Source organism: Anoplopoma fimbria, chromosome 19 (genome assembly GCF_027596085.1).
Source record: "Anoplopoma fimbria isolate UVic2021 breed Golden Eagle Sablefish chromosome 19, Afim_UVic_2022, whole genome shotgun sequence".
NCBI classification, from domain to species: domain Eukaryota; kingdom Metazoa; phylum Chordata; class Actinopteri; order Perciformes; family Anoplopomatidae; genus Anoplopoma; species Anoplopoma fimbria.
Genome location: NC_072467.1, coordinates 16,584,074 through 16,603,978, shown reverse-complemented (window position 1 = coordinate 16,603,978; position 19,905 = coordinate 16,584,074). Strand labels below are relative to the sequence as shown.

The 19,905-nt window shown below is 41.8% G+C and overlaps 1 protein-coding gene across 2 annotated transcripts in view; it reads right to left on the bottom strand.

Moving 5' to 3' along the window:
• The window catches only part of zfpm1 (zinc finger protein, FOG family member 1), a 104,165-nt gene that overhangs the window by 13,660 nt on the left and 70,600 nt on the right, over positions 1-19,905 (bottom strand). For both annotated transcript variants that reach the window (XM_054619929.1, XM_054619930.1), the window contains exon 4: positions 14,572-14,705. In XM_054619929.1, coding sequence (XP_054475904.1) covers positions 14,572-14,705 — 134 coding nt within the window. The remainder of the gene's footprint in view (positions 1-14,571; positions 14,706-19,905) is intronic.

Here is a 19,905-nt window from a genome sequence, read left to right as displayed (position 1 = left end):
ATTTGTAACCCAATGCTGGAGCCGTCTGAGCTGTAAGTACTGCTAATTTGTTTCAGACTAATTCATCACGACCACGGCTTTGGAATTCGCCATGATAGGGCAACGGGGAGAGCTCAGTAGCGCACAAGTGGCAAACACACACACACACACACACACACACATATATATATATATATATAAAAAGCAAGAGAAATGAGAAACACTCACCCACAGCCTTGTTATTACTCACTGTGAGTGTGATCCATATTTTCTTATTTGACAATTAATAACACTTTTATTGAAAGTCAATGTCGTCCACTCTCTTCTGACCACAGCTACATTTATATCATTGGTCAGATTGTTACTGTCCTCTAGGATAAAATAAACATAATCCACAGTATCTTTGTGAAGGTTATTGATCCATAGTTATGTCATAGATGTTCTGTTTTCATAACTGATGTCTGAACAGAGATATCATTCTGTTGTGTCTGGCAGCTAAATGTTTTATATAGGCACTTCTATCTTGAGAGTAACAAAACTGTAACATTCAGAATTAGTTTTAACATCAGTCCATAAACCATTCTAATCCCGTATCAGCCTTTGCATGAACAAGTCGTGTCAAGTAGGACGAGACACTCCGGCCAAGAGTCAATCAGGATCACATGTGAGGGCAGAAGACTGAAGGGCAATATTTTAAGGGCCTGCCTGTGGACTCATTGGGATTCAGGAAACAGTGCAGGACCAACAGTAGAATGCAAATAAAAGCACCAACATATACATGCTGGGTGAAATCACTTGGATTTCTATTGGACATTCAAGCAGCATGTCTTCAATAGGACCAAAGCCGGATTTCAAGGAAACACTAATCAATTGTGGATCAGATGCTGCAGGCTTTACTTTGAGGGAGCAGAAATCAAGGGTTAAACTAATGGCAAACATAACCACCAATCAAAAATAATAGATTATCTACAACGTCAACCTGCAATAAGAGAAGCGTGCTACTTTACCCGCTTTACCATGAACACACACACAACACAGCTACAAATAAGATAATGAGAATCAGAGAGGCACAGGGCCAGATCACACATTGTGTGTGTGTGTGTGTGTGTGTGTGTGTGTGTGTGTGTGTGTGTGTGTGTGTGTGTGTGTGTGTGTGTGTGTGTGTGTGTGTGTGTGTGTGTGTGTGTGTGTGTGTTAGCCATGCCAGTAGAAACGCAGATGCCAAAGATGAGGGGTGGAGTTAAGGAGAACGGAGAGGCTACCGGATGGTATCAAAACCCCTTTTCACTTCCCTTGGTCCGACGCCGATCTCATTGACTGAAACCCGAGGAACGTGTCTGGATCCACAGAGAGTCAACCTGGGCTGAGAGAGCCAAAACGGTGTTCCATCAAAGATAGAAAATTACAAGCGTGAGACTAAACAAACTTAAGCACATTGTTTCAAGCGTGAGTTTTGTTCACTGCTGGGATTGGCCACCCCCCCATCAATGATATGACAAAACAGCAGTTAGAAAACACCTGCTGAGGCCTCACGGGCTGGAACCACTATCCTCTATCCTACAGTGAAGCTGAGTATTGAGTTGAGGTGGTACCTTGCATGGTAGCCCCTGCCATCAGTGTATGAATGGTTGAGAATGGGTAAATGGCATGTAGTACCAAAGCGCTCTGAGTGGTTAGAAGGCCTAAAGCGCTAGACAAGTGCAAATCCATTTACCATTTTGAACCTTGAGACGAGTTTGGTACTGAACAAAACGTGTCCGATTAGCATAGAATAAAGCAATGTCAAAGTTCACACAGATGTTTGGTCAGGGTTTTATGCTTGTTGATTTTTTACGCATATTATTTGATTAGAAATGTCTAGCTTTAGATTGAAGTAATTTTCATTTAGGTTTTCATCAGGGGCGGCTGTGGCTCAAGAGGTACAGTAGAGCGGGCCGTCAGCTAAAGAAGATCAGCAGTTCGATCCCCAGCTCCTATGATCCGCATGTTGAGTTGTCCCTAGGCAAGACACTGAAAACCCGCTCCCTGTGAATGGGTGAATGATGACATGTGGTGTGAAGCACTTTGAGCGTTTGGGAGACTAGTAAGGTGCTGTGTAATTTTTTTTGTAAAAGTCCATTTACCATTAAGTTGTAGTTCTATATTTATCACTGATGCATTGAGCAGTATTTTAGTGAATGGAAAAAAGGGGCAAATTTTTGTATGCCCCAAAGTAAGGCTTCAGAAAAGTTGTTTTGGTATCAGTAAAGAAAGTCAAGTAAAGTATTGCAACAGTTCAGAAAATACAGACCATACCCAGTCATGGAGAGGCATTCATGTAGTGTTTGTTTTTCCTCTTCACAATGAGTCTAAGGAGAAGATGAGCTGGAAGTGTCAGGCCTGTATAAAGTGAGCAGTAAAAGTTTAGAGAGGATGAAAAGGAAAAAAAGAAAAGAAAGATGGAGGACCAGAGGGATCGACCAGAACTGCCAGAATCCTGGCATTTCATAAAAACAACGTGATCAATTGAAGATCTTTAGATCCACGTAGATGCAGGACCATGTCTCCCTCTCTTCCTCTTGTCTCACCCTAACTATCCACCGACCCTTCATCTATCTGTGGGCTGTCAGGCCTCCCCGGTTGAGCTCCATCTCGGTTTGAGAGTGCTGCCTTAAGCCCCATCAGCCAGAAGGAGAGTCTTTGAGCTGCAGTCTAAGCCCCTCGCCCGGACCCCGGTCCCCTCATGAATATTAACCAGCCCCGAGCCCGCTTTAATCTGCCTGATCCCCGCACTGCTGCCGCCGAGACGATAGCGAATCTAATTATTTGGTCTGATATTAACCCCCCCCCACACACACACACACACACACAAACACACCCACCCCGATGCCCTGTCCTCACTATACATCCTGTAACATTCACATATTTTTGCAAACAGACCAATTGAACTCCAGAGCCACCTTCTTTTGCCAAAGTCAGTTCACATTTGAAAACATTCATCCACACACACCTCTCCACCAACACCTCTCCACCAACCCCCCCCACACACACACACACACACACACCTCCAGCGCAGCCTGCGACTCCCTCTCCTTATCAGGCCCAAAAACGCCCTCCTCAACGCCGATAAAACTTGAATGCAAATGATGCCAGGCTGATTTTGTTTCTTAATTTTCTTCCTCTATTCCCTCGTTCAGTATCAGACTGGCTCTTCTCTCGCCCTCACCCTCTCTCTCTCTGGGGGAGTGAGGATGATGATGATGATGATGATGATGATGAGGACGGGAAGCGGAGAACTTTCCTTGAACTAACCCCAATGTCTAACCCCATCTCACATCACCTCGTGCTATATGCCAACTTCAATTAAAGGGGAGGGAATATAAAAATATACACTGAGCCCCCCCGCAGATGAGCAGATTAAGATTTCTCTGTACAGCTGTCAACGGCCACAGTTTTACTGATACCACTGGGGAATAAGTATGTTTGTATATGCAAATCATAACTGGTACATCTAGCACATCTGTGTCTCAATGGTGTGCACTGTTTCACATTATGGTTTACACTGCTCTGTTACAGGCTGAACGGGACCGGCTCATGGTCATTAAAGGTAAAGTCAATAGTCCATGTTAGTGTAGGCTTATGACGGTCGGACTGATACTACAGTTGGCCTTTTATCAAAGATTAGGCCTGGTTTATATATATCGCCTTCTCTAGTCTCAGCCACCACTCACAGCGCTTTATTACACAGACCAGCATTCATCCATTCACACATTCACACACTGGTTGCAGAGGCTACCAAGGGGCCACCTGCTCATCAGGAGCATGAATCTTAGGAGTATTTTCTATATTCTTATTTTGTCTTTTTCTTCGGTCTCAAGACACTTACTGTCGGATTGTCGGATGTAGATTACCAATCTACATTTAATACACTTCCTTTGTCAATGTCATCATACTATTCAGTGGTTGACTACATAAACTCCAAAAGTCATGGAGGGCTGCCTTTTTTTAAATGCTATATTTATGACAAAGCTCAGTATGCGTTTTGATCCTGAGACCAAAACAATGCTTTTCTCCAAATCTTACTAGAATAAATAACCCATTTTCTTCTCTACATAAATTTTGGCTCCTAAACCCTATAAAACAAAGACTAATTTCTCCAATATTACATGTACATTACAAGTACATTAATACATGCAGCCATAAAAGAACATTGCCTAAATAGAATACAGTCTGAAATTGACTTAAATCACTTATCTGATCCCAGAATATGATAAAAACTCTGTTAATGCCAACTTTCAGTACTTGAAGGTTTTTTTAATACTCTGTACATTCACTCAGTACATTCAGTTGGTACCAAAAAAGTACTGAGAAATATGCCCGTCCTTCGTAGTCGATTATGGTTTGCCGTTCTGATTCATATTTCTTTTGGTTGATTTATATCAATATTGTAGAGTTTAAAAGACACTTGGGATCCTTAAAATGTTGTATTAAACTGTCAGTAAAATCTTTTTTTAGAGAAGAAGAAACTTGTCAGTTTTTCCTGGTAAACGAACTATATAAAAGCAAGGCCTTTTCTAAATTACTTTAAAAAATACTGTATTCTCTGTTCTTTCCAGTTACCTCCTGGCTACCATGGCAACCAATATACTGCATCTTTACATTCACTTGGCATTTGTCCAAACTGTTTCAAAGGAAAACAGGTAGATCTTCTCGAAGTTTGTAAACAACTAGGAGAGTCTTCAGAGCTACACAACAAGAGATTGGATTTCTTTAGGAAATAATCAATGGGTGTGTGTTCAGTGTTTCACTGCTGCATAACAAATTATCAAAGTGATGGATTTTATTTGAGAAGGTGTAGAATGGCTGTGCGAAAAGACAAAAAAAGAAAATATCAGGATATTTTAGACCAAATAACTTGATATGTATAGTGTGACGATATTGTAGGGTTGACCATTTGTGCTTTTACAAAATATTTACAAATTGTGACTTTTGATGAATAATCATCACTCTACTGTTGTACAGCCTTTAAAACTAGGAAAAGAAAATACTTGTGCAATATTATGATATAACAATATCCAAAATCCAGCCAGTTGTCTAGGAGCAGAGAAGTACAATGTGCTATACCAGAGTGTAGGGTTTGGCCATGGCTTCAAGATAGAATACTAATGAAAGTTTGGATGAGCCTTGAATAAGTTAAAAGCGGCCAATATTATCAACCATGCCGATGTATCGGCCGAGCAGTAGTTGATTAACCGTTTAAAAAGTTTAATGGTGATGATTAAGTCAATATCAGACAATATGTGAGAACTGCTTTTCTTTTTCTGTGTATATAACTGCAAACTTAATATGTTTGAGTTTTGGAATAATCTTTGGAAAAAACAAGAAAAGTGAGGGACCTTGGCTTATTATTTCTCATCATTTTTAGAAATAATAAGCATAAAAAGATGAATTAAATGAATTAACATGAAACAATGATTTGATTACCAATTAATAAACCAAATTCAAAATATATTAACTTCATCATTTTTAGAAATAATAAGCATAAAAAGATGAATTAAATGAATTAACATGAAACAATGATTTGATTACCAATTAATAAACCAAATTCAAAATATATTAACTTATTAAGATTAATCAACAACCCTCTCCCATCCATGCTACAACAAGATACAGCTGTAAGGGGTTAAAATAGGAGGACCAGTGTCAGCCCTTGATACATCCATGTCAAGCACTCTTCTCTTTTAAGAGACTATATATCTTCAAAACATTACACTTAGTAATATTTGTACAGTGAAAACATAACCATAGCCTAAAGACTTTACAGTTTATGACACGTTCCAAAACAGTGCATGTTTCCTCTAAAAAATGCTGCCCTTTATAAAGCATTTCCAAAGTTTTGTGCTCATCTAGGAATTTAATAAGCCACCATGCTCCTCTCTTGACCTTTTCAACCATCGTTCATTCATTCACTTCTCTCACAAAATCATCCAATTCACCGTCTTCCTCCCTTCTCCTGTTTCACTGTCTCTCCTGCACCCCCTCCTTTCCTTTTACACACCTCTTTCTTTCTTTCTTTCTTAATCTCTGAGTCTCTTCCTCTCCCCAACTCTCATTCCTACCCTTCTGTCTGCCTGCCCCTCCTTCCCTCATTCCTATCTCTCCTTTTTTTCTCTCTATGTTTCTCGTTCTATCTCTCGGCTACAGGAAATGGTTTCTTTCCCGATCCAGGGGGTTGGAGGGGTGTACTCACTGTCCCAAACAAAGAGGTCAGTGTGTGAATCCTCCAAAAATACAAAGAAGAAAAGAAAGGCAGATAAAAATCAGAAACCTACTCTCATCCGCCTTTCTCATACAAAATGCACACACATACACACACTTTACCTCTGTTGCACTCATGCAAAGCATTTATCAAACATTCAACCGAGACACCAGATACTTTTTTACACTGTAAATTTCTCTCACGAGGTACAAATATCATCAATACAGTATATCGCTGTGGTGTGAGCTTTTCCCTTGTGCTCCTATCAGCGCACACCTCCGAGAGCAGAAATACAAGGAGAAAAAAAATTGAGGGAGCCAGGTTTGATGAGCTGCATGCAAATGACATGTAAAAATATAAAACTGCGATACTTAAAACGGGGGCCGAGATAAGAGATTTGAAAATGAGGCACTCTTGGAAAGCAGGCTCCTGAACTGCCGGAGATGAGGCTCAGAGATAGAGAGGATAGAGGTTTTCCCTCTCCTCTTCTCGTCTCTTACACCTCCTCCTCTTTCCTTCCTCCTCCACCCAGCAGAAGCCGGTGCAGATGACAGGGAGATGCAGATACCAGCCAGTCATTGCCTCTGAGTGATGAACACCTCCTCCCTCCGTCTCATTTAACCCTCCTCTTCAACGTTTGCCTCAGCTCTCTTCCAGGTCTCTTTTTCTCTCATGTTTCCTTTTGTCTCTTATGTTTTGTTTTTGTCGAAGGACATTTCCCACCTTCCTCTTTGGGTCTCTTTTGTTCCTCTTCCTCCCTGGCCTGGCTGGCTGCATTTCTGTCTATCAGTATTTTATCTTATTTGGCAGTTTTTCTCTCCCTTCCCTCCAATCATCCCTCCTCTCTCCCTCTCTCGGGTGATAGGCTCTTCTGTCAGGGCCGGGTTGACGGACTGAGAGACAGACAGCTGCTGTCATGATGTGGGCAAGTCATACCACAGGTAGCCTATGTGGAGCACACTGATTCAATCACCACAGATAAAAGCTAGCTCTCCTCAAGGCCATGATGCACAGGGTCAACATTTGGAGGCAATACGTCCATCACTCAAGGGGTGACGTGGGTTTTGCCCAAAAATGCTGCAAGACCGGACTGAGTCCACGTTTGTGGTCCCAGTGAGATGGAAGTCAAAGCATCCTTAGCTTCTGTAATGTGCCATTTTATGAAGTGACCTAGAATATGCAAGAGGGAGAATTTCAAGAGGAATTAAATCTTTGATTCAATAGAAATAATTGGAGAACAATAGGGGAATACAAATTAACCAGTATACATCAGAAAATAATTTCAAGAGTCTTAGATTGAGCTATATTAATACAAAAGTCTCACTTACAAAAAATTTTGAGGTAAATTTGTCAAAAATGTATATGTTCGTCATATAGTCAAAGGAGCTCACTAGAGCAGCTTTTATGTTGTCTGTAAGTATGAGACATAGACTGTATATAAGAAGTGGATGTACTCGTTGTGACCTCACCCATTGGTTTGTAGACTGCGTGGATTTTGAAGCCACAAGTTCAGCGTTTTAGCCATCACAATCTTGGCTTTTTGCAACCAGTGATCGGAAGTGACTGTGGGTCTTTCTCATTTCCTGATTTTATGCCCCCTCCATTCCCAGCTCCTCCGTTCTATGGCTTGTGACCCTCAAATCGATCTCAGTGCTCCAACTTGACTTCCCAACTCCTAGAATGCAGCTTAAGTAGCGAGGATCGAGGAGGCTTGCCGGAGGAGCTATGAGCGAGGAAACATCGGTGTATCCTTTGCTGAAGTCTGATCTCTAACCACGGCTGTTTGAATATAGAAAAAAACTTTAAAAAGACACAATTTGGGACAGTATGTCACTAATTCATAGAATTTCATCCTATCATCATTTCGGATATAAGGCAAACAAAACTTGAAATCATTAAATTACAGCTATGGCCAATGAGCCATTTCGGTATAAGGAATATATAACACCTCATGAGACTGATACTGTATGAATTAAGTTAAACTGAAATGGACTGAACTAGATATTGTAGTAGTGCTTAATCGAACTGTATTGAATTGCTAGATGGTTGATGTAATCGTTTATGTATTGAATCACACAACGTATATCGCGATACGTATTGATTCGCCTTGAGAGAAAGAGATAGACATCCCTAGTGATCTAGGAACCCTTGGACAACCACTGATTTGAAGCAGCATGCCACACTATACAGAAGTAGAGGACTTTTCATTTCCCAGTATTCACTTTTTGGTCGCAGAGAGAAGATGGTTTCTTATTCAGTTCTTTTTTTTCTGTGCGACTTAATAGTCACTATTTTGGGTCATTAACTCTTGCATTCACTAGGTCAGGCAACAGTGACTGCTGAAGGACTACCAAGCTTATGAGCAAAACCCTAAGTGATGGGCTTTTTCAAAGCAGACTTGTTAACTTGTTATAGTAGGAAAAGCACGGCTTTTACCAATAACAATACAAATGGTTCCATTCTATTCCAATGTCCCAGTAAGTCAATGCAGTGTGACAATGGGCCAGCTTAGAAATATGTACAAATTATACAACACCAGGAATGTCTTTAAGGAAACACGCTCTGAAAGTGTGTTATCCCCATATCTGGACATAGTCTTTATGACAGCCAGCTTTTCACCCTGCCTTATATTGAGATGGCATTAAAACAGGTCAAAAGTGCAAGAGAACATGTGGCCCATAAGGCAGAGCTGTGTGTGGCACAGCCACGGCCACCATCTGCTACCCCTTGGCCATTGTGGCCTCCACCCACGTATCCATCACCTGCACTGTTAAAAACAGAATGTGGAGAACGAGGAAGAAATTAAATTCCAAGCACACTTTTAGCAGTTTTAACAAAGCTTTTGCCAAACGAAAAAAATATATAACATTGCTCTGCTAGCTGCTATTATGAGCCCACAAAGGTAAGTGTGGTTTGATATAATGGGAGAAGTTATGTTGTCTGAAATCATCATATGATTATTTTACAGTAAGACCAGGGAGGGGCTTTGATATCTAAATACTCAAAACACAGTGTATGGATGTCTTCTTTTTATTTTACTGTGCCTTTATAGATAGAAACTGTTGTTCCTGCTCTCTGGTTCCTTTTTAAGAATGTTCCTTACGTGTTTGGTTCTTCTGGGGGGCACCGCAAAAGGTATCTCAACACTCGCCGTAATCATTGATTTGTCATCTTCTGAAGGAGCACCATTTTAATTAACATTCTAATTTGATGGGCGGAGGAGAGAGAGAGAAACACAGGCAGAGAAACACTGTTGATGAGTCCAGATAAAAAAAGATCAAAATCTGGATGTAAACAAACCGGCTCGGAGTCGTCGCAAAAAAAGGAATAAGAAAAACAGCTCCAGAGAGAAATAAGGAGGAGACGGTGATCACCTTCACTCGTCCTTCCAGGGGAGCGAGGGAAGGAGGCAGTGGAGAGGAGAGTGGAGGAGGTAGAGGGGAGGAGAGATAGGGAGTGAGAAGAGACTACCCAAAAAGTGTTTGAAAAGCCGTGGGTGGCGCGCCTTATCGCCCCAGTTCTCCTGGAGAGATTATTGGGGGATTAGTGCGAACGCTTGTTTCTAAAACATGATGAAAAGACGTTCGGAGCGTGATAACGCTTTGAACTCCCCTTCTCTGCTCCTTCCAGGATCGTGCCTTCAGGCTGCCTTTCCGCGAAATACAGGATTGGGGTGGGGTTGAGCTGCTGACAGCCAGAGAACAATAGGGACAACGTTGTGACTGGAGTCTCTCATGTGGAGACTTTGCGCGGACGTCTGTCCTTTGGGAGGATGCAACAGATGCAACAAACTCTAGGTTGGGGTACACTTCAGCACCGGCACTTTTTCACTTTCACTCCATCTGAGCTGAAATATCCAGCAACTTCGGTCCAATCACACGCACTCGCACTATCAGTTAATTAAAGCAGGATCCAATCAGGAGGAGAGGAGATATAATATCAGATTTGTCATGTGCGATCCAATCGGAGTAGCAGAAATGGTTCACTCACTCCCGGGTTGCTGGGGTAGACTCGCCGAGGAGGACCCGGTTGTTCACTCAACCAAAAACAGTGAGGAATCAGCAGCACAGCTGATCAGTCCATCAGTAAACATTATTATACCCTGTTCTAAAGTCCAACAGCCATATCAGCCAGAATATATTTAAATAGATAAATGGTTTTACGCCTCTTTCTCAAGAGATGCAAATGGCAGGATTTCCATATGACACAGACCAGTTAACACAGCGCCAATCTAATGAAGGAGATCTGTTGGAGGGGGAGGTCTGGATCTCATTTGCCTGTCTCTCGCTCTCGCTCGCCCTGCTCCACCCTGATTTCTCAGAACTAACAAACACACCCCCGCCCATACGCCCACACACACACACACACACACACACACACACACACACACACACACACACACACACACACACACACACACACACACACACACACACACACACACACACACACACACACACACACACAACATCAGAGATATTTAAATTGATATTGTTTAAGATAAATCAAATAAAACTTATTGCACATAATATTTGTCTTTGCATGTATGTGTTACTTGAGTGTGAATGCTTCTCCATGTAGTTGTGTTGCTCAGCAGGCTTCATATCCAACTAATAGCTTATCTGTTGGGGCCCAATAAGAAGCAAATTGTTGAGAGAGAAGTTAAGAGAGAGAGGGCGATGCTGGAAGGGGCAGGACCGTCGAGTGGGCCATGCCAATCTCACCCAGAGACGGGGAGAAAGCCCGGGGGCTTCACAGAGCCTGGTGAGGACGAGGCTGAGGAAGACAGGTTGTATAAGTAAGATAGAAGTAAGGAAGGATAGAAGGCTGGGAAATATCTGGCGGTAAAAAAGCACACACACACACACATATATATATATATATATATATATATATATATATATATATATATATATATATATATATATATATATATATATATATATATATATATATATATATATATATATATATATATATATATATATATATATATATATATATATATATATATATATAGAGATAGAGAGAGAGAGAGAGAGAGAGAGAGAGAGAGAGAGAGAGAGAGAGAGAGAGAGAGAGAGTTTCGCAGATGGTGAAAGCATGTCCAGAGCAGGGAGATGAACGATAGAGGGAAGCACGGCCCGCGTCCAGCCAAAAGAAACATCTTTCTACTCAGATAAGATACAAACTGTTACCCCTACATACTTCACATACTGTATCAGTAAATGGAAATGCACCGTCTGCGCCACAATGAGCTTGCAATTTTATATGCAAAACACCTGATGAGAAATAAGGAAGTAATGACAATTGCTCCTTCAAGCAATTTCGAACCATTTCTCAGAAACATGTTGGGTAATGCTTTCCATAAGTTGGTTTCTAACCATCCATTTTCTGTGACAGTTTATATAGTATTAAGTACAAGACAGTCCACAGGGCAACACAGGACATTGGTCCAGGAGGCTGCTGATTGTTTCCCGTTCAAAACTAAGCGTTGCCAGTTCAGATCAGACTGCGGTAGCTAAGCGTAGTTTATGGGAGTAAAATTGTGCACAAAACATGACAACTTAATGTCTCTGTTGCCAAAGTATTTGATTATTGGATTCATCTTCATATTTTACTGGATGCAAACAGTACCCTTTGACAATCATATTCCTGTACAAAAATTAGCTTAACCTTTACTTCCACTTTTTCTGAAACGAAACCTTTCATATAACCAATCAAGGAATGCGGTGAGATGGTTCAGGCTTTAGCGGTGCATCAGGAGAGATGAGCAGATTTCTACTCTCCCACACGCTGAGGAGAAGAGCCCTGACCCCTGCTGACCCACAAGGGAGGGAGGCAGGGAGGGATGGTGGGTTGGATGGAGGAGGGGGAGGATGTGGAGTGACAGGGGGAGAAACACAGGAGGAATGTGAGATTACGGCCACTATCTCCAGCAGATACTGAAGGTCCGTCTCTTCACTTTTCAAGTCCACAGATAGGAGTGGGGGGGGGGGGGGGGGGGGGGCAGAAAATGAGGAGGAAGAGAGAAAATGGGTATTAAGAGTCAGAACGATGTTTTCCATATGAATGCAAAGCCCTCAAAAGAACAGACACTGACTTTACAGTTTAGAGGAGGAATAGGACGGTATGGGAGAGGAAGAACAAAAGGTGACGGGTGAGTGTGTGTGTGTGTGTGTGTGTGTGTGTGTGTGCGTGCGTGCGTGTGTGCGTGCGTGCGTGCGTGTGTGTGTTTGTGCACACACACTCACACACCCATATATCTGTACACTCAGAACCTCACTGATAATAAACGAAATCTTAGAAATGAGAGCCTATCAAGCAGGAATCAATCACTGGGGTTTGTTGTCCAGGAGGATGGCGCCATGTGGAGATAAAAGACAGGCGGACGTCTGGGGAGGGCTGGGAGGAGAGGAGAGGACAGGAGGGGAGAGGAGAGGAGAGGAGGGGAGAGGAGAAGAGAAGAGAGGATGGAAGGGGGAGGAGAGGAGGGGAGTGGTTGAGGGAGGAGAGGACAAGAGGGTAGAGGAAGAGGAGAGAGAGGAGGAGAGGAGAGATGGGGTAGGTCTGCATTATAAACTCCATCTGGCTTTTTGGTGGACCTTTTTGTAAACTGAATATGAACTGGTTTAGACTCTGATGTGGACTGGTTAAACTGGGCTCAGCTGGACTGACATTTGGCATTTTGAGCCCAAAAACTGAAGACAATGGGAGATGCAACAAGCAAGGGAGGATAGCAAGGTAGATCAATAGAAAAAAACAGGTAGGAATAATGATGGGCATGATTGGCCCTGCATGTGTGTGAGTATGTGTGTTCAATTGTATTGAGTGTATGTTTGTGCGGCTGTCCGAATTCGTGCTCCATGCCAGGAAGCCTCTCCCAGCATCAGTATCATATGATTAGATGGACTTGCACATGATGCACAAACCCAGCCTCTGATAGGGCTCCATCCGGTCCCACACACTGTTCCCAACCAACACACACACACACACACACACACACACACACACACACACACACACACACACACACACACACACACACACACACACACACACACACACACACACACACAGCTGTTCATTTCCATCTACTATCACACACATCCGTGATCAGCTGTTTATTCATTAAATCCCTCTGTTACTTAACCATCTGATCCCTGACCTTTGACCTGTCAATTTGAAATCTCTTCAGCTAGCTGGAGGTCTCTCTTCAGCCCGAAGCAGTTCAAAAACAATGGTTTACTCTCACATTACATTATGCTAGATGTGTATTTATAGACATATATTACTAGAAGAGTCAAAAATAGGGCTAAAAATAAGTAACTATCAGTTAATTTAGTTTAGTCCATAAAATTAAGGAAAAATGTGGAAATACCAATGATTTCCCAGGAGTCAAGGATGACGTCTCCAGTTACCCTCTCTGATCAACCGACAGTCCAAAACCCAAGTATATCCCATTAACAATGATTTCAGTTAAAGCAGTAAATTGTCAGAAAATATGAAATTTATTTCTATATAAAATCAATACTTTAATCAATTAGCAGAAATATGATCCTAATAGAGATAATGAGAGTTCTGCACCTTACTTAAAGCTTGTATTAATATCAACTCAAGACATACTGGATTCATGATGCAGAATAATATAAATGACTACGCTTTAGATAATCTTTAGTCCTCTAGAGCAGTGGTTCTCAACCTTTTTTCAGTGTACCCCCTGTGAAATACTTTTTTAGCCAAGTACCCCCTAACCAGCGCAAAGCATTTTTGGTTGAAAAAAAGATGTAATACTAAGCGCTCTGCCATCAGTGTCTGATTTATTAAACTGTCAACACTGACGATTGCATTGTTGCATTACATTCAGTTTATGAACTTACACTTATATTTTATTGAATATTTATTAAATAACAATTTTTAAAGGATTTTTGAATGGATGCTAATTTTAAATATATTTTTAAAAAATCTCACGTACCCCCTGGAGTGCCTTCACGTACCCCCAGGGGTACACGTACCCCCATTTGAGAACCACTGCTCTAGTGGATGACATGTCATACTGACATGAATTGCAATGCAAGAAAAGGCCCATAAACAGAGAAATATCTCAAATTCAGAAACTTGTAGCCTAACTATTGTAAATTATTTTGATTGGAAATGCATCAAAAAAGTACTTTAAATCTAAGCTCATAATTCAAGCCTAGTTTCTTTTTATCATGCTGTGTTGCTTTAGAATGATGTGTATCATTTCAATTTAAGAGCTTGCCTATAATATAATAATCCCTAATTTCACTCTGAGTAACCATGACAGCATCTTTGCCAGTGTTGCTAGACAGTGAAGGCATCACAGCTCTTACCTCTGTCTCCTGATCGTCCGTGCTGCCTTCTGATTGGAGGATTCCTGGGTAGGGGCCCCACGTTGTGTCTGGATGGAGGTCCCTGCCGGCCACCACCCTGCTGTCCCCTCCCGCATCACTGAACTTCAAGTCATCTAAAGGAAGGGGGGAGGAGGGGAGCGGTTAACATCAGCAAAGCTGAAATAAGCCAAATATATACAAACGTGTTAAAGTGCCAAAGTGATATTGACCTCATCATTAAACTACTGGTATCATAAGTGCCATCTATGACAAATATCATGAGGAGACCATTTCCAAAAATCTTTAAATAATCAACATTTAAGCATTCACATAATCTTTTATTTATCGCATAAACAGTCAGAACTCACTTTTAACAATCAAAGCTTACTGGTAAAGCTTTGAGGAAGAGTTTTGATGTTTTGCTATTTTGGGAATGCTTATGGCACCAATAGGGCAATGTTCTAACAATAAGATTATAAGATACTATGTATTGGTAGAAATATCTAATCAAAATATCGTTCTCAGCCCTCAGAACCCCTGCTGGTTGAAACATGACATTTGAGAGACCACGTGACGGCTCAAGAGGAAGAAAAAACAACACAACAGCAGAAGCAGCATGTGGCCTGAACTTGACCTGAACCCTTGCAGCAGTTCAGAGCATACAGCAGGAACTGTCAACGGCTCAACAGCAGAGGGAGTTTCTGTCACAAAGCTGAGCACTTTCTGTGCTGACCCGGTTCAAACAGGGGAAACTTCTCGTGTACTTCCTCAAATTGATAACTGCAGAAGGATGGCAGTGACGGCTGTGGTCTGAGCCTGCTGCAGCCCAGATAGAGACAGTTCTCTGGGAGGCATGGAGGGCCGATCCATCTGTTTTAGAAACCTAAGACAGCTCTGAGTGCAGTAGTAGTTGAGACAACTTCCTGCACATCCGAGGACAAATGAACAAGTTTGAGCAACGCCAGTGAGAGTCGTGGTGTGAGGCTTTCTCCTAATGACCTTCGACCTCCCTCCCTCTGATCAAAACACATTCAAAATCGGACTCCCCTCCTCTCCTACCCCCACTCCCTCCCCTTCTCATCTCGCCCACGGTTCAGGCGACTGTTTCGGGGGGTCGGTCTAAAGTGGCGGCCCTGATAAGAGTGTTTGTCTAACACTCTCCATGTCAAAACACTCATCTATCTTCTCTGTATCTATCCCCACCAGAGAACAACGGACAGACGCTGATAAAATGGCTTTCCCACAGCCGGTGGAGGGGCGGAGGAGTAGGTGGTGGTGGTGTGGGGTGGGGGGTTGTGGGGAGGGGGGTTATGGAAGGAAGGAGAGAGCAGGAAGGAATGTGGTTTTGAGGGGAAAAAGTAGGAGGGACAGCGAGGACATAGATTTAATAAAATGAGTCCTTAAAGCCAAATAGCGGTTGAAAACATTGTTTGGCTGTTGCGGTAAAGTCACACAGGAAGTGGTACGTTCCCTTAACTCACATCTTAAAAACTGCAACAGCACTCTGCACAATATAATGAATAACACAGTGGTCACACAGTGATCACATTATAGGGAACTAGTTGACCTGATAATATCTGTTTTACCCAAATCATCAGTGACCGAACCAAGCAAAGATAAAATTACTTTATGAGCTGCATTCGGGCCTGCACTTGTATCACTTCTTCAAACAGGTGCCGTCACACTTTGTTTACCACTCATGGTGTATGTCACACTGTAACCAGCCCTACTTTTTCAATCTCTTGCCCCGGTGCACATGAGAGCGTGACACTGATGCCAGATGCAACAGGAGCTGACCTGACCTGTTGTGCTCGGGTCAGGTTGGGCTGAATCTTTTATCAAATGACTCAGGTTTTGGGTGGAGCTCCATTTCACAAATATGTAGAAGACAACCTGTCTTGCGTCTTTGTTAGAATACACCAAATTAAAGAGGACAGATCTGGGTTGTTGGGGTTTGGCCTCCTGACAAATTCTGGGGTTCTGGACCCAAATGTTCCAGGTTGGAGTTGGGTCAGTGTCAGATTTCAGTCCCAGGTCAAGCACCAATACAACCATGACTTGTGAGACAGTCTAACCTGCCGGCTATAGAGTCTGAAGTCCAGCGTCTGTCCAGCCAGTGTGCTATCTCCTGTCCCACGGGGCCCCTGACCCTCCTTATCTCATCACTCCATCAATGTCCAGTCTGCCTCTGCACCATTGGCCAATCCTCACCACATGGAGCTCTTATCAGCCTGACCAGCTCAATTGACCCTCATTGTGAAACGGGGCAAGGATTTGAACTCAGTGAGCCAACACAGATATTAACTTATAAACAAGACCGGCATTAGTTTGTCAGATATTAAGGCTGAACACTTGTTATCATATTCCTTTCATGACCTGTTGCATCTTATCCAGGTCATTATATGTTGTGGCGGGGTTGATGCCAAACTCAATATCCAAATGTGTCATTGAGTCCTCTGAGGTTAACCAGGTGGTCATAGACTGACTTAACACTCAAACCCTCTGCTGCAGAAGAAGCTGACTTCTTGATTAAAGATGAAAAAATGATATTTCACAATCTCAAGTGCATTTCTGAAATGTTGGTGACATGTTTGCAAAAATGTCACTCTGTTCTAGTGCTTGCCCTGTGATCTATTGATAACTGGGCAGCTGATTGCTTATGCCAACGGATGAAATTATTGAGCAAAGCGGAACAGATAATAATGAAACAAAAACATTTGAGATCATTGATTCAACGGCAAAGGCATGAACATTGTGGATAAAGGTAAGGCCGTCTGCTGGCTTTGTAAAATGTGCCTGCCAGCCAAACTAACTTTACCAAAACAGCAAATCTGAATCATCCCGTTATCTTGTCACAGTGAGTAAGTATAGACACCAAATATGAAAGTAACTATGCCAATTCTACAACTTAGTTTAGGATTCGGATCATCCTCAACTACTCATTGTATTCATTGCTCATTAGCATGCTAGCATGCTAACAAGCTTAATTAAGATCGTGAACATGGTACCCATCATACCTGCTCAGCGTGTTAACATTGTCATTCTGAGCATGTTAGCATGCTGCCATTAGCATTTAGCCCAGCCTCATAGAGCTGCTAGCATGGCTGTAGACTCTTAGTCATGTTTCTTTTTTTAAATTGCCAGCCCTACTGGCTACATTATACAATATTGTCTATGTTGTCATAATTTTGTTGATCATTCGATACTAAATGTAAGAAAATGTGCATACATGTAAATGCAAATTATTGAGTTTAACAGGTTAATTATAGGCAGCTTCAATGACTGTGGATCAAGTATGTGAGAGAGTCTGCTTAATAAAACACTACCTTTTCATAAGTGCTATCGTCGCACCTCCACTAATGAACGCTGCTTGCTAATCCCAGCAGGTTAGCGGTGTTCACTGGGGTAACATGAGGCCTCCAACAATCCTAATCCCTGTTAATTACCTCCAGCCCACCACAGCCCTGCATAATAACCCAGCGCTCCTTATCGATAAGACAGGCTGGCTGCTACTACCCTCACTGTTCTGTATGATACTACACCCCTTCGCTGTTCTACACTGTACTGTGTGACACACACATCATTCTTTGTGTCAGTGTAGCTGTGACATACACAGTTACTCACTCTCTCACACACACACACACACACACACACACACACACACACACACACACACACACACACACACACACACACACACACACACACACACACACACACACACACACACACACACACACACACACACACACACACACACACACTTTCCAGCACTTTAGAGGACATAACACTGACTTATACTAATTTCCTCACCCTAAAATGGGATGATTGACATTTCAGGGACTTTTTTTTCAGAGATTTTGTCCCCAAAAGGAAGGCGCGTCCCCACAATGTGATTGTGTAAACAGATTCATGTCCTTAACATAAGTAATACATGCCCACACACACAGGTCCACAAGGTGACACACTGACACTCAGCATCTAAATACACACTGTGCCCATACACATCCACCCTGTGTACACTATCACACCAATATACACTCCCTGTCACCAGCCTCCCACACACACACACACACACACGCACACGTACGTGCACACACACAAAGGCTTATCAATACGGACGCTTCAGCAGCCACTGGGGCATCCAGGCCTCTTTGACAAGCCAACACAATAAAACAATCAGTCCGCCATTAATGGATTGACTAACGCAATTAACTGATGAGTGTGTGTGTGTGTTACCAAGACGCTGGTGATATTGTTGCAGGACTTTTGGCTCTGTACCATTTTATTGAGTTGTTTGGATTGACACTTTACTAAATGTTCTTGTTGTTTAATGAGTGAGTGCTGTCAAAGGAAATTTAAATCCATAATTGAAGGCTTACTTTGTTAATGTGCGTGATGTATATAAAATAAAAACCTAAAAATCAAGGACAAACAAGGACGGAATTATCTATTGCAAACTTCACTGATGTTAATGTGGGAGACAGTTAAAGGGAAACAGCGAGTTCCATCCATGACATACAAAGGTCTGACTCAAATGGGTCGAATCCCACCATCTTTGTCAGGCTCACGAAAGCTGTTTGTTCATCTCTGGAGTCTCCATGTATGAGATAATAAAGCAGAAACACTACAATCTACAATTTCAGTATGTTTGTCCTCGGTGTTCCATAACTTAGATGTGGAGTATTCAAACTTCAACTTTTTACAATTATTTGTATGTATGAGCTGTTTTTACTTGGAAGACAAAAATGCATTAAGCAGGAATTGGGATTGTACATCACATATTGTTAAAGATTTAATACTGATTAATTTGTGATTGATGGAAAGTTTGTAACCTTCGTGGATGCCTTGATGAGGTTGTTTGTTTGCCATGCTTGTGTCTGCAGAGGTCAGTGAATGTAACACGGCATCATGGCTTAATGATAAGTTTATCTTTTGTGTTTTAAAGAGATAAAGCTCAAAAAGTTGAAAATCAATCATGAAAGATCACATCAAACGGCCAGAAAGATACCTCCAATTTCCTAAATTAAGAAACAGTGTTACATTTTACAAAATTACATAAAAAACACAGAAATTTCAAAGAAATAACAATTAAAGTCTAAGTGATAGTGAAGCTATTATCAAGCCAACATTGCCAAGGATTTATTTTCACCAGCAAAAAGGATGATTTAAGATGTCCACTTAACATGTAGTCCTACTGGAAATACTAAGAGGGCCTAAAGTGTTATTCTATACCCAATCAGGTAGATTAATTGTTGTGTTCAGCTATAGTCACTTGAGAGAAAATTAATTAAACCTGCAGGTGAGCTGTTATCTTAACTGATATGTCATACT